The sequence below is a fragment of the Pinus tabuliformis genome, chromosome X (genome assembly GCF_031772625.1).
Source record: "Pinus tabuliformis cultivar Carrire ecotype Pingquan chromosome X, CPIR1, whole genome shotgun sequence".
NCBI classification, from domain to species: Eukaryota; Viridiplantae; Streptophyta; class Pinopsida; order Pinales; family Pinaceae; genus Pinus; species Pinus tabuliformis.
Window position 1 is genome coordinate 343638322 of NC_142308.1, and position 16153 is coordinate 343654474.

Consider the following 16153-nt stretch of genomic DNA (forward strand, 5'->3'; position numbering starts at 1 on the left):
AATGATTTTTGACAAACGCGCGCCCAGGTGTTTTTTCCCTTCAGATCACGAAGTCTTTTGAGGATAAAGTTTATCTGATAGAGGTCGAGAGTCATCATCTATCCATAGAGGCTTTTCGAAGATAATGCCAATCCACAATGGGTGTCCTGATGCATTGTATCCTCCTCCCTTCTCCATCTATAAAAGTCTGTCCTCATGCATTAGACAAGCTAGTTTCTGAGTAATGCTAGTTGTGATTATGCTTGTCTTGAGTGATAGTAAGAGTCTTGAAGCATAGGGAGGTTATGCTGCCAGAAGTCTGAGAGAGAGAAGGTCTATTGCAAGACATACATAGCTGCTCGCCCAGCCAGAGGAGAGGTTCAACATCAGAACCTTGGTTGTATCTTTCTCTGTTGATTATTCATTAATAAACGACTACTGTTATGGTTCCAATCTCATTGTTCATCATGATAATGTTTGATTTATTTCCTTTCTGACTGAAATATAGTTGTATTTTAGTGGATTTTATGCTTGTATTCGCTTTGTTCTTTGCATGTGCAGGTATCCATACGCGGGGATCGCAAGGATTGTGACCTGCCGGAGCAAGGGAACGGGAGTATCAACTCTTCTTCGACATTAGCGTTGGACTCCAGGTTGGTTCTCGTAATCCACTTTCAGTATGCAACTAGGAACTTGCATAGTAGCGTGATTTGATTGTTTCTAGACCCATTTTGGGCTAGTGGGATCGCCTCTGTCCACAGAGGGGATTTACCTCTCCAACATATCCCAAAGAGGAATGTCAAGGGAAACTCGAGGGTGAGTTGAAAGGAAATGAACCAGGCAAAGGAGCTTATGATGGAGTATGAGGAGAAGGAAAAGGATGGGCTTGATAAAAATGAGTTCCTCCCAAATGGATAGGAGAGGAGGGTTGAGGCTCTTCCTGAGGAATCTCTTCAATGCTCAAAAAGACCAAGTGGAAAGGGTTCACCGTCGAGTCCAAGATATATAGGTTGTTGTTGGGTCCGAGATAGAGGAAGAGAAGAAGGTCCTGAAGTAACATGTGTAGATAACTGAGGTGCCTCAGGTTGTGTTGTGTTTGATTCAATACAGTCAAATTCAATAACCTCAGGTAATGAAATTTCAAATACTTTTGTTTCGACTATGTCGAACTCACCAGCAAATGAAGATGCAATCTCGAGTTTAGTACTCACAGGAATGGATGATTTTGGTGGATCTATTTCAGGTGGAGGACCAGAAGTAGTAGCTCTTGAAGTACTAGATTCAATAGTCTGCATCTTTTTATTCTTCTAACGATAGTCAGGAGTTGCCTCAAGTGGAAGAGGAGGCTTATTTTGCATTCTACCCAAACGACAGTGTGGAGGGTGTTGTTCTTCCACGTTGGTTTAATAAATTTTAAAAAGTTAACAACAAAAATAAATCAAAAAAGGGTAATCTAGGCAAAACGGTCTACCAAGCAACTATGAACTATAATATACCACCTTGCAAAACCAAAGATTTACATACGGGCATGCAATCTCCTTGAATGTTGTGTTCGGTGTATCACAATATACAAGGCAGCTGACTCGGTTACCTAAGGTGAGGATAGCAACCTAGTGTGGACTTCCAAAATATACTCGACGGTACGTGGAAGTGCAGTCTGTGTTAGTGTTGTCTAATGTGTAACCATACGATGAGAGCGTTCCCATATACTTTTCATGCGTGGAGCATCATCCGATATACTCGAAGGTACATGGAGAATGGTCTGATACAATTACGAACATGGAACAAGATATCACCCCCGGAATGCAACGCTGGCAAAAAACAACAACTCCTATGTTTATAGACGTCAGAACACGTCTCTAGCCTAGACCTCTAGATGTTTGCATTAATGTTTCAAATGCTCCTTAAGATTGATTCAATAAATTTTAAAGTTTATCTTGAATTATGTTTCAATTTTCAAGGCTCACCACGAATTTCACCTGAATATCCTAAAGATGCAAACTAGCACAACAAAACAAAATTTTCTTTTCAATGAAAATCTATGTAAGGGAGGGAAGAAAACAAAGAGTAATGTAGCATACAAGATACAACAAACAAAATTTGTTAAGTCAATTCCTAATGCAACTATTCCAATATCTGACTTCACACACAAAACCCCAAATGCAATGTAAAATGCAAAATGATGAGATTTTTCTTTTCGATCCAATTAATTTCCAAATAAAATAAAAGCTAAGATACTTGCTAAATCACTAATAAAAGAAACTATACAGAATGATGACTCTAATATCAATTCTTTCAAGCAATCAATGATTAAGCAACAGTTTGCTAATGACCTAATTCACAAGAACAAAGCAAAATCCAAACAAATTCTTATCAAAGGCTTCTAAAACCAAAAGCAAACAAAGTAGTGAAAACCAGGACACACTCAAGGACGAAAGGAAAACCAATTGGAACAAAGCACATCAAAGAGCAAGGCACAAGAGGAAATTTTTTGCATCTAACAGGGATCAGCGTAGATGCAGAAAAAGCTAGGTTGCACTAGAGCGCTCTGTCTCTAGACTAGGGGGAGCGCTAATGCAAATCCGGCCAAATTACAACACAAAAAATCAAATCAAGCTCAGAGAAGGGTTCTCCTAGGGTCAATTAAGGTCCGAGTGAGGCAATGAAGGTCAGTTCAAGAGTTGAAAGTGAAACAAGTGCTAAGGTCAAGAAAACCACTGAGGGAAAGAAACGATCCCCAGTGGAGTCGCCAATTTGTTATGCGGAATTTACGATAGCAGACAAAAGTATCTTCCCTAGACCCATTGGATTGGTCTACATATAGGAAAACAGGATACTCTTTGTATTAATAGAAATAGGAGAGAGTTTACAACCAAGAATAGTAGTTGATCTTGTAGAGATCTCCCTAAGTTGACTTGTCCTTCCTTGTCACAAAGCACACCTCAATATCACCCTAATGCATGAAGATGATGACTCTCTGAGACTCAAAACAGTAGCATGAGGGCATGATCAATCTCCAAAAGCCAACCCTAATTTTGTAGATGGCAATAAATTTATAGGAGAGGGATGGTAGTTTAGGATTTACCATAATGAGCTTCAGATCCACTTATGATGGGAGAATGAGCTCAATGGATAAGAGGTGAAGTCTCCAAGGTAGAATCAGATAGGACTCGAGCTTCTTATCCAAGGTAAATGGTTAAAACAACCCCTAGAAGCTTTGGAAATCTTTTTAATTTTTCCAAATTTCTAGAATCAGTGCACCCCAGCAAGGAGCAAGTTGTTGCTGACCAACGCTAGTGCAGAAGGTGTTGACACCTAATCCGAAACGGATGGGTGAACTGGACAGTCATCTAGAAGATGAACTGATCCATCATATGTATGTATATAAATAATGTGTTAGCTAATGAATAATATCAATCAGTTTTGTCTCTCGTTCAATGTGGAGTTACCCTGGCCTGACATGGTATCAGAGCTCAGGTCCCAGTCCCTAAAATAGTTGTAACTCCTGTCCTGAGAGCTGCTCAGTACTGAGCGCCTCTGTCCTGAGACTGCGTGCTTCTGGCGGTGTCCTGAGACTGCGTGCTTCTGGCGGTGTCCTAAGCACCTCTGGCATGACAGAATATGGTGCGGTGAGCGTGGAATGCGCTGTTGAATGTAAGCTTCCGTTTTCTTACACTGTTGTGACAAACAATTTTTCCTCTCGCCACTCTGAATGAGGGTTCTCTCGATACATTTTAGCAAAGATAGAATTGCAGACGCCCTCCTGTTCAAACTCATCAACCAACGCAACCTCCGCTAAGAGCCTTTACTGCTCCTTCAATCCAAGCTCCCTCGTATCCCAGCCCGTCGCTTCGGAACTCCATTTTTTCCTTCGATCCATTCCTGGGGAACCTTATGCGGTGTCATCAACTGGCTTGATCATAACCAGTTGGCCGAGGTTGATCAAGTGCGAAATCCATACTAGTGTTTGGGTATGTGTGCGCGTTACAGAGATCTTGAATGCATATAAGTTTTATGCGTTAACCATTGTGTTCAGTTTTATGCGTTAACCATTCCATATTTATTAAAATCTGCGCTTGGTATATTATACACTGCACTGGATTTATATGTATATTGAGAGCAAGGTGGCAGGCAGCGTGCTTCGCTGGTGCCTCCACGCAGGAAGGATGGTTCTGTAGACCCAAGTACTGGAGGCGCAATACCGCCATTGCATTGGCTGGTATCTTTCTAGTTTGCATTCCGATTGCAGTCAAGTCGGCGGAGCTCGAGCAACGTCCACACTATCGCCTTCAAAATGGCGTTACCACTTGCCATTGCTTTATAAATCATTAGATTGTAATTCGATTTATAAATAAAGTTGCATGTTTCTATCTCCTTGTGTCCCTTCCGGTCTCCTTCTAATTTGATTCGGCAAGAAAGCGCGACCACTGTGGCAGTGACTTAATTTGATTCGGCAACATAACGAGACCACATGCTTACCCAGATAACAGAGTGTTTTTTAACATAATGGATATGGTAATGGTGGCACTTGTGACAGCGGGGGCATTGGCAGCAGGAATAGTGTATCTGGTGGAAAAGGCCGGAAATACCGATGCCAGCTGGTTGGCCTTCTGGTAACAGTTCGATTCCTTCACCTGTTTTGTTGTCCTTGCCCTCATCCTTCACGTTCTACTCTCCGACATTATTCTTTACAAACAAGCACTAAACCTTTCAAGTTTAAGCCTTTTATAAATAAGACTGGTATTATTAGAACAGCAAGAACGGTTTCCGATGATGGTTTGAAGTGTTTGAAGTCAAAGTGATATTATTGCAGCAGTAAATGAAGTTCGATTTTTTTTCATAAGTCAGCATTATGATATTTAGGGACAATTGATTTCATATACGCTGGGCGGTGGCATCAGAACACTAACGCTGAATATGTATATGTGCACTAACGTTGTAGTTACATTGACCAGGGTTTGAGTTATGGACGCCATTTAAATAAGTTTTGAATGTTTTTTTGGACACTGTTTGAATATTTTGTGGAGGATATTTTGGAGACATTTGAAGAAAAATTAGTGCATAAAGAATCTGTTGCCCTTTTGAGCATAGTTTTACTATACATCAGTAGAAGTCTTTTTTTTATCAGCAAAATTATTTTTCTATCAGCAAAAATAATTTTTGTTACAGTATGCATTCAAAAGAAAGAGAAAGATATTTCAGAGGCAGGGGGGGCAGACATTCTCAAGATGCTTCTACATGCAAGCTACCATGGGAAAAGATTGAGCAGAGAAGAAATCAGCAGAAAGGTAAAACTGATGACACAGATAAAGGTAAAGCACCTGAATCCGCTCACTATATTGAGGCACAATGTAACATTAGAGTAAATGAAGATCTGTTTAATGCTTCACTTACTTCTTCGAAAAATGACTGGTTGCTTGATTCAGAAGCAACCTGTCATATGACTCATAGGAAAGATTTTTTGAAGATTTCACTGATAATGTTGATGGCGCAGTATACTTTGCAGATCAGTCAAAAATCAAGCCATCAGGGCTTGGCACAGTCAGGCTTAAACTGCCTAGTCTTCCAGACTTTCTTCTGGATCATGTTCTATATCTCCCACAGCTCAAGAGAAACTTGTTGTCCCTGGTCCACATCCGCCAGCAAGGTCACTCCATTCATATGTTTGATGGAAAGCTTGAGGTAAGAAAGGCATCTGACCATTCACTTGTCATGAGGGGTATAGAAGAAGAAAGACTTCTTAAACTGCAAGGAACCTCTGCTCATGCACAACATTTTTCATATATTTCTCATCATGATGAAGGTACACTTCCATCAAGTTTATTATGGCATGCTAGATTTGGACATTTAAACTATGATAGTCTCCGCTTGTTGAAGAAAAATGGTGTTGTTGGTTTGCCTACAATTCCTAGAAAACATAAACAATGTGATGCTTGCATTCTAGGAAAGCATAGCAAACAGTCTTTTCATGATTCACATTCAAGAGCACATAGGAAGCTTGAACTTATTCATTCAGATTTATGTGGTCCAATGCCTGTTCCTTCTGCAAATGGAAATAAGTATATCATGACATTTATTGATGATTACACCAGAATGTGTTGGGTTTACTTATTGAAGAACAAATCTGATGCTTTTCAAACATTCAAGAATTTTCATAAATGGATTGAAAATGATGCACAATCTCATATTGGGTCTATTCGCACTGATAATGGAAAAGAATATACATCAAATGAATTTGAACACTATCTTCGCCAACATGGGATTAAACATCAAACAATTGTGCCTTATAATCCTCAACAGAATGGTGTAGCTGAAAGAATGAACAGAACAATTTTGAATATGGTACGATCCATGCTTTTTTTCAAAAATGTAAAGACAATGTTTTGGGTTGATGCTGTTCTATGCGCTGCATATATAAAGAATAGATGTCCATCTAGTGCTATAAGAAACAAGACTCCTTATGAATTGTGGTATGGACATGTTCCTTCGGTAAAACATCTCAGGATATTTGGTTCCACCTGTTATGCTTTAATACCAAAGGTACATAGAAACAAACTTGGTGCTAGAAGTCGTAAGTGTATCTTCCTGGGGTATTCAAACACATCTAAAGCATACCGCCTTTATGATGGAGTAAATAAAAAGTTTGTTTTATCTAGAGATGTCATTTTTCTTGAATCATCCAAATCTGACAGTGTTGTTGAGCGGCAACTTGATCGCTTGGATAGATTCACAAAACCGAAATCATTCCAAGAGTTTGATAATCAGATTCCACATCTTGAAGGGGGGATTCCTATACTAGATCAACATGTTGAATCTTCTTCTGAAGAACAATCTCCCCTGCATGACACTCCAACAACGGATGATGCTTTAAGTGATGTAATTGATAGAATTGGGAGACTCAATCTTGATTCAGACCCAACTCAATCAACAGAACAGCCTGGACCATCTCAGAAAGGTCCCCCAAAGTGGCTGACAAAGACACTTGAAGGTGTTCATCCTGATGAAATTGGAAAAACAGGAACCAGAAATACAAACCGACAAGATGGAGGTGATGTAGATAACTCTAATTCACCTGTTGATATGGATGTTACTTATGATTGTGAATTGAACTTGTCTACAGATTTTGAACCAACTTCCTTTAAAGAAGTTGCTTCTCATTATGAATGGAAAGAAGCGATGCAGAAGGAGTATGATGCCCTCATAAAGAATGGCACTTGGAAGCTGGTTGATCCTCCATTTGGAACCAACCAATTGGCTGCAAGTGGGTCTACAAGAACAAGTACAAAGCTGATGGCTCACTTGATAAGCACAAAGCTAGGCTTGTGGCAAAAGGTTTTGCACGGAAGGAAGGGGTTGATTATGAGGAAACTTTTGCTCCCACAGCAAAATGGGCCACCATCCAGACACTCTTTGCACTAGCTGCTCAGAACGGTTGGAAAGTCCATCAAATGGATGTAAAAACTACATTCTTGAATGGAGATCTAAAAGAGAATGTTTTTATGTCCCAGCCTGAAGGATTTGTTGTGAAAGGACATGAACACAAAGTATGCAAACTCGTGAAGTCCTTGTATGGCCTCAAACAAGCACCACGAGCCTGGTATGAAAAACTAACTGAGCATCTTCTGAAACTCAACTTCAAACACTTTGATCTTGATGATGCAACTTTATTTGTCAAGAAAGTTGGCAAAACAGTTGTATATCTTGTGGTATATGTAGATGATCTCTTAATGACAGGGAACAATGAAAGCTATATTGCATCCATAAAGAAAGAATTAGGAAAAAATTTTGAAATGACTGATTTGGGCTATGTTCATTACTATCTTGGCATTGAAGTAACCCAACATCCAAAGTCCATATTTCTTTCTCAAAAGGAATACATTGGAGATTTGTTAAACAGATTTGGCATGACAGAGTGTAATCCCCTTTCTACTCCAATGGAACAAAACTTGAAGCTCACATCTATTGAAGGAAAGAAATTTGAGGATGCAACAAAGTATAGACAGCTTGTAGGAAGTCTCATCTACCTCACTACTACCAGACCAGACATTTCATTTGCTGTTGGAATCCTCTCCAGGTTTATGCAAAAGCCTTGTGAGGGACATTGGTCTGCTGCAAAAAGAGTTCTAAGGTACTTGAAGGGAACTCAAGACCTTGGAATCAAGTATACACAGGTGGACGACTTCAACTTGATTGGATACTCTGATTCAGACTTCGATGGAGACAAAGAAACTGGGGTATCTACTTCAGGATATGCTATGAGTCTTGGATCAGGAGCTGTCTCCTGGAGATCACGCAAACAATCAGTACCAGCAGATTCCACAACAGAAGCAGAATATGTGGCAGCAGCTGAAGCAACGAAAGAAATTGTGTGGCTCAGGAAAATTCTTGAAGATTTGCAGGTAAAACAAATACAATCAACTCCACTCATGATTGATAACACATCTGCAATAAAGTTGGCCAACAACCCAAAGTTCCATGATCGTACTAAGCACATCAATACTAAATATCATCTGATCCGACATCATGTTGAGGCCAAAACAATCCATCTCCGTCATTGTTCCACAAACGAGCAAATTGCAGACATCTTCACCAAAGCGCTTGGAAGAGAAAAGCTTGAAAGATTCAGAATGATGCTTGGACTCACCAACATCCCTTCAGATTAAGGGGGGGAATGTTGACACCTAATCCGAAACGGATGGGTGAACTAGACAGTCATCTAAAAGATGAACTGATCCATCATATGTATGTATATAAATAATGTGTTAGCTAATGAATAATATCAATCAGTTTTGTCTCTCGTTCAATGTGGAGTTACCCTGGCCTGACAGAAGGAAGCAACAAGCTGAACGCAGGTCTCTAAAGGGGCAGAGTGAGTTGGGGCTTGAAAGCTTGATTTTGAGCAGTTAATCCCAGAAACTCAGACTTTTTGGAAAGGTCATGCTTAGGGCTTTGTGTAGGGATGATGACAACATGTTCATGGATGTGGATTGATCCGGTTTGTAGGCCTATTAATCAAATGCAACAAAATGGCCTATAACACAAGGTACAAAGGATCTTGTACCACTTCAAGGGTACCATGGTGACCCTTTTAAAAAGACTTGACTAAACATTTTGACCATGACAGCCTCCTCATCCATGATCAATTTTGACAAAATATAATTAAGTAGACAGACAGGCTTCTATCATCAACAGATTGGTAATCAAATCCAAAAAAAACCAACACGACTGGTTCTGGAAAAACAAGGCCATTGCAAATATGATACAAGTACAAAACAAGGAAACCAAAAATTAAGTATACAGAAAATGTATTTTGGACATGTTATCATTTGAACGAATAAACTCCACACTGAAAGTATAAGGACATTTGCAATCAAAAAGGAAAGAATTAGTGAAACAAGATGCTTATAAGTGATTCAATCCAACAGTTTTAAATTGCACTTTAGGCCAAGGCTTATTTCCATGAAAATGCACAATAATGAAATATATTGACAGGATGAGGTCAGTTGACGGAAACTTTAATATTTTATACAAATTTCAGCATGAGAAAACTGGTAATGAGGTAAAGGTAGGAATGTTAATACCATAATAAAGGCGACCCCCATCACAGCCTTGTTGATTGCTGTATATATAGACACCTCCAGATTTATAAGTGCCATTTTGAATTAGCTCTAGACGTGTATTCAGCTTCCGAAGTTGGTGATGACTTCCACTTCCATTTGTAAAAACTTCCACTCCACTCAAAGCAAGACCAATATGAGGGGCATCCGGTGTGAAAAGTTCTTCACAAGTTTCAGCAGCAATATTTCTGACAGTGACATGACCACAGCCCTTGAATGTCATTTATAGAATACTCAATACTGCAATCATAACACTAATCTGCAAAATCAGCAAGTTTATGATGCAGATCAAACTACACTTCGACATAATGAATGCAAAAATCCAGAATGGGATAACAGCATTAATTTCATTTGCACACTGAATTTAATCGACAGCCATCAAACACCTTTGTAGCAAGTGCTGCTGTCTGTATAGCTGAGACAGCCAAAAAGGGTGAACAGGATTTGCAACAACAGTTTTTTTTTTTTGACTAGAGAAACTGACAACTAACAACTAAGCTGGGCTCATACTCATGTAAAACAGGGTTGACTCCAAATGCTACCACTATAACCCCTAAATGTAACCGCCATGCCCCAAGGACAGCACACAGGTTTATGCTTGGGGGGTTTGAAAAAAGGAACCCAACACTCACATAACTTTTCACTCATCTCCACTTCAAACCCCACTGAATCTTCACAATCCAAAACCTTGTCCTTGGATGCAATTTAATTCTTGAAAATACCTATTGACAGATTCTAAATTTCCCGATTATTTTCCAGCCATCTCTTTGCCACTTGGTGGTTTTAGGAGACCTGAATTTTACTGCTAAATCTTTGGTGTATGGAGCATTACTTGAAGTCTAAAGACGCTTTATTTAGCATCCAAAAAACTTAATTTCATGAGCTATATTTGGATAATAGTAGTCTTAACTACAATCCGAAATTTATTCCCTTTTGCATGCTTTAAATTTGATTGGCTCAAACATACAAGAGACAGAAGTTACCCCAAATTCTACGCCAAACCTATTGACAATTTGTAACTTTCCAGATTATTTTCTAGCCATCTCTTTGCCACTTGGTGGCTGTAGGAGACAAATTTTACTACTAAACCTTTGGTATTTGGTCTCTTACGTGAAGTTTAGAGACCTTTTATTTAGCCTCAAAAAATCTATATTTCATAACCTATATTTGGACAAGAGTATACTTAACTACAATCTGAAATTTCTTCCCTTTTGCATGTTTTATATTTGATGGTTATCAAACATACAGGAGCTGGAAGATACCCCAAATTCTACATTCAATTTCCAGTCTCATATAGAACCGTTTAAACACTTCAATCTTGCATCCATAGGTTCTATCATTACTCTTGAAATCTGGAAAATAAAACTATACCTATCAAACAAACCCAATTCACTTTAAGTCCTTATATCCAGTTAACTCTATTACACTTAGCTGTTTACAGAATCCCCACTTCGTTGGAGATCATTCTAATATAAAGTGCAAGAGCATGCCATTGAAGTGACAGTGGCTGACCACTCAAAGTTGCATTTTGGTTCACATTTGATGATTTGTGACTTTGGCATTTCTAGTGTGAACTTGAATAGTAACAAGACCCATACAGGGGATTTAATACAAGAGATTACTTGGGGAGCGGGGAGGGAAGATAGCACCTGGCTCCCTGCTTCTCCACATACTTGCATCTCAAATGGGACCTGCATGCAAGATGAACCATCCAAGGGATGATACAGGGGTCTTCTCCCTCCACATACATCTCAAATTAGATCCAGAGAAAAGCAGACCAATGATAGACTTACATGAGAAGACCCTTGACTATATAGTAAAGGCCAAACATAAGAAAGGGAGACATGCAAGGCGCCATGACAACAACCCATAGGTTCCATGGTAGTGGCACCAAATTAAGTTTTAAACCTTTATTGAAAAGCAAAGATCACACAAATTCTTTATAAAACCGAAAGGAAAACAAAAGCATTCGCACAGAGTACTTAGTGAGTTGCCTTGGAAACCCTTAACTAGGAAAACCAACTTAGAGCCACACCTCTAACTCTCAGTGTATTATCTTCAGCATTTACAACATTTTATTGATCTTGTGGCATCCAAAACCATAATGCATTAACCTCGATGAGATTCCTTTGCCGGAATTATATTTCAATTGACTGAAAAACCATTGGCCAAAACCAAGCCAAAATAGAACAAAACCAGCACACAAAAAAAAAAAATTTGAGGCAAAGAATATAACAAATACCCAACATTCTCCCACTACTTGTTTTCTTTGCACACAAGGAGCTCGAGGATTATATGATCAACAATTCGAGGCAGCAATGCCCATTGCTTCTCTACACAAAGAGAACTTCTCAATGCTAACAAAATTTGTCCATAAGTTTGCAATATTCTTCAAAGTGACAAACTTCACCAACAGCACCTTCTTGTCTTCAACCATGCCTCTCACAAAGTGATACTAAACATCAATGTGCTTTGTCTTAGAATGATAAGAAGGCTTCTTTATCAAAAATTTGACTATCACAATATAGCCTTACTTGTTGTACAAACCCAACACCTGAACACAATCTCTATAACCCACATGATTTCCTTACTTGTATGAGTGGTTGCCATGTATTCAGTTTATGTAGTTGAAATTTCAATGCAAGAAAGTAGAAGAATAAGAGAATGACAAGGCATCCGACAATGATGATAAGGTTGCATCATTGATATAGTGGAACATTAACCATGACGTCAAAAAACATTGTTGCCTCTCCATCTATTACTAGGATTGAACCCCACTACACATGCATAAACATCCACTCAGTTAGTTGCAGAAGGATGTTAAGCATCAAGACTCTCACCAATGTAAGTTCAAATTTTGGGTTTCAAATCTGTTTATTGATGGACTCGATGTTAGGTTGTTCATTGGGATGTTTGTAAAGTTATAATTGGTGATTCGGTAGTTCATATGATTGGGACAGAGATATCATTTTATTGAGTAAGGCTTAAAAATGGAGGTTGATAAAGGAGGGAAAGCCATACCTAAGAAATGGATATAAGGGCAAGTAGGCCATCTCTTTAATCTCAGCAAACAAAACCATGTGGCTAATTAACAGCAGCAAGAAGTTTTTGTTGTTGTTGGTAAGGACCAAAAACTTAAAAGAACATTAGAATAATTCTATCAATATAAGATTTTCCCAAAATAATATAACCAACGTCACAAGGTTCATCGAACTTCAAGGTTGAAGTTCGAAATTTGATGAACCCGGAAGAAATTTGAATCGTTTCGGTTCACCAGAAGGTTCATTGAGGGTAGATATTGTAATGTCCCCAAATTTTGGATTACTTGGCAGGGTGGTTAGGAGGGTTTTCTAGAGCTTGTGTCAGTCTGGTCATAGGAGCAGGATTACTCCATTGGTGGGCCTGGAGGGTTTTAGAGGAGTTTTATGGGTCTGACTAGGATCGCTTGCCATATTTCATCATCAGGACCAATTTCGCTTTGCTCTTGGTTCTGTTGCATTCCAACAATTTCCATAAAATGGTGTTATTAACGGGCATATTTTAATTAATTATGCTTAAGGTGTTATTTCGGGCTGATTACTTGGAGAAACACCTTAGCATAATAGTTCGCTAGAATCAGGGCGAAAAGATCTACAGGGCAGAATGATAAAAAGGGGCTTTGGGTGGCCAGTGTGACCACATAGGCGAATTAAGCATTTTCCAGCGTTAAAAGTGACTTTAATTAGTCTATAAAAGTCACTTTATTAAATAAAGAAAGGAAAAGTGTTTTTAAATATTACAATGGAGGGAAAAGGTAAGTGAATTATAAAAAAAGGAAATGAGCGGGTCTCGTTCATTCATGCATTTGTGAGTTTGGAGAAAAAGCTCTTGGAGAGAGTTTAAAGAGAAGCTTGAGGTTTTGGCAACCCTAGCCACCATAGCAGAGTACGGTGTTGAAACTAGACACCCTAGTTTAGATTTAAGAGTGAAAGCACCAAGATTTCACCCCTAAGCTTCAATGGAGTAAAATATTTTCAGTGAATATTGAGTTATTAAGATGTTATCAGTTGATTTTATTCACTGATATTGTGTTCTCTACATACCTATTTACAGGTGGGGATTTCAAGCCAAATCTGAAGCTAAAGTCACAGTTGAGATGAGAACTAGCTACCCTCTTATTTTGCTGGTCGAGTCATCTAAAAATAGAGGCTGAATCTGAAGGAGAATGAAGGGACAAGTTTTGGAATCAGGTGGCACGAGTTTCACCTCCAGTTGGGTCAGCATTTATCATCTGTTTGTGGGTCGATTTCCTTGAGTAGAGCAGGGACCGAAGCTTTCCATTTGAAATGATCTGCATACTTCCTTGTGGCTGGCTGAGCGTTTACATGTTCATGAGAGCACGATTTTTATTGTAGGAGCTGTGTACTCTCATGGGAGAAGGCTGATAGCACATATTCTATTTGCTGGGTTCGATTTGGGAGGGAAAGAAGACTATGGCTTACACAGAACCTAGTCTTGCCTTGTTATCTTGCTGCATGGAGTCATCCCAATACAGTGATCATCACTTTGGGTTGGCTGGACGAGTATATTTGTGACTGCATAAAGTAGTGTAGCATTATATGGATCTGGTGGCCAGCGTATTACAGTGGTACGATGTAATTCTTCCTTCTCCCTTACTGCAATAGATGAAGGCTGAGCGTTATTCCCTAGTGCTTCAATCAGGTTCTATTGCTCCATTCCTCTTGCAAACTCAGCTGCAAATTAAATACAAGGACTATGTAATTTCCAGAATCTATTTCTGTGGTATAGGATGAATATTCTTGCTGATTCGTGCTTATTATCCTCACTACTCATACTTATATCAGCTTGAATAAATTTTCTGGGTTTAAATCAGATTTGGATGTTAAGAAGCATTTCCATGTTTCATAAAAATCAATGTGTTATATGAATTAAAGTTTGTGAAAAGTGCATCTACAGTAGTGTGTAACTAAACTGTTTTACAAAAGACACCACTGAAAACACTAGTACAGACTCAGAAATTTATTGAACTTTTGAAGATTGTCCAGAAGGGAATTTTACAGATGCCATCGGTTGCTTCCACGTGTTGTTGTGTCATTGAACCCAAGCCTTTTACATGTTACTGTGAGTTCCGTTTTGAATTTACTGGTTAACTTGCAATCCTCAAGGCTTGGGCCTCATCTCTACACTGTGGCACCGTTTCATTTGCTGCATCGAGCGATTGGCATCTCCATACAGTATACTTGTGTCAATGGTCATGCGTGAAGGTCGTAACTTGCTATTGGCCATGCTCACACTATCACGGAGGTTGCCTCTGTTGGCCATGGCATACTGTCAAGACACACAAGTTGTCATGCACAAACCATGGCCCACAATTACCCAGCAACCGAAAATCATTTATAATTTCTAATTTTTTGACCTTATAGGCTACTTATTTTTAATATACTTTATATTAAAAACCATGGTCCATGGTTGTTTATAATTTTATATTTTTTTTAATCTTATCAACTATTTATTATTAATATAATTTATATCATATATATTAGAATATCAGTAAAAATGTTCATACCAAATATTAATAAAAATTATTTTTAATATAGTTATAAATTAATCTGAGGAAAATTAATAAATTATATATGTATATTAATAATGAAGGTTAATATTACATTTGTAGTCCAACGAACAAGGCATTAGATCTTCTTTCATCCATCATCTCAACATTCGTATCATTTCCATCCTTTGCATTATGTTTGCTAAGCTCTCTCATGCTCCCCATTCTACCCCACAAATTGAACCTAGCAAAACAATAGGGAAGCCCCCCTTGACATAGGTTTGCCTGTGTTTAAAGTGCAAATAAGGGATGGTAAGGTGACAATGGCCATCCTCCTAGTTGCACATATCTCCATCCAGGTGTTGGGACCTTTCAATTTTGGCTGTGAGATTGTGTGGTAACACCACACACAATGCTTATTTGGTATTGTTACACTGCATGCCAGCATGGGTGCATAAAAAAATTTGTAGCATTTATCATCACCATTGTACATCCAAGCTCAAAAATCAAAAGCAATGTTAAAACCATGTGAGGCTCTATAATTAGGTATCTCAAACTTGTGTCATGACTTTTGAGTTTGCATTGTGTTCTCTTAGTTAAACCATGGCTGGTCTCTTGAAGTTTCACTTAGGTTACTCTTGTCTTGTATGGGATTAGAGGGCCTTAGCTCAACTTTCTTGAGGACTCATGGTTTTATGGGAGTCTGCATTTGTAAGGGTGATCAACAGTGTATGGGCCAATCCAGCCCATGTCAAGGTGCACCTATGTCATTCCGCATCATTATGGTCTATAGAATCTGTGACCTTGACCTTGGTGCAGTCGGAATGCAACAAAACCAAGAGCAAACTGACCTTGACCTTGGTGATCGTCGGAATGCAATCAGTGTATTATCTATCTTCACCATTTACAACACATTATAAGATCCTGTGGCATCCAAAACCATAATCCATTAACCTCGATGAAATTCCTTTGCCGGAATTATATTTCAATTGGTTGAAAAAACATTGGC

General features: G+C 38.8%; 1 protein-coding gene across 1 annotated transcript in view; it reads right to left on the reverse strand.

The window, feature by feature from the left end:
- Nucleotides 1-16153, reverse strand: part of LOC149139874 (glutamine-dependent NAD(+) synthetase-like) — a 414988-nt gene that overhangs the window by 304448 nt on the left and 94387 nt on the right. The window contains exon 3 of the mRNA XM_089448306.1: nucleotides 9561-9784. Coding sequence (XP_089304432.1) covers nucleotides 9561-9784 — 224 coding nt within the window. The remainder of the gene's footprint in view (nucleotides 1-9560; nucleotides 9785-16153) is intronic.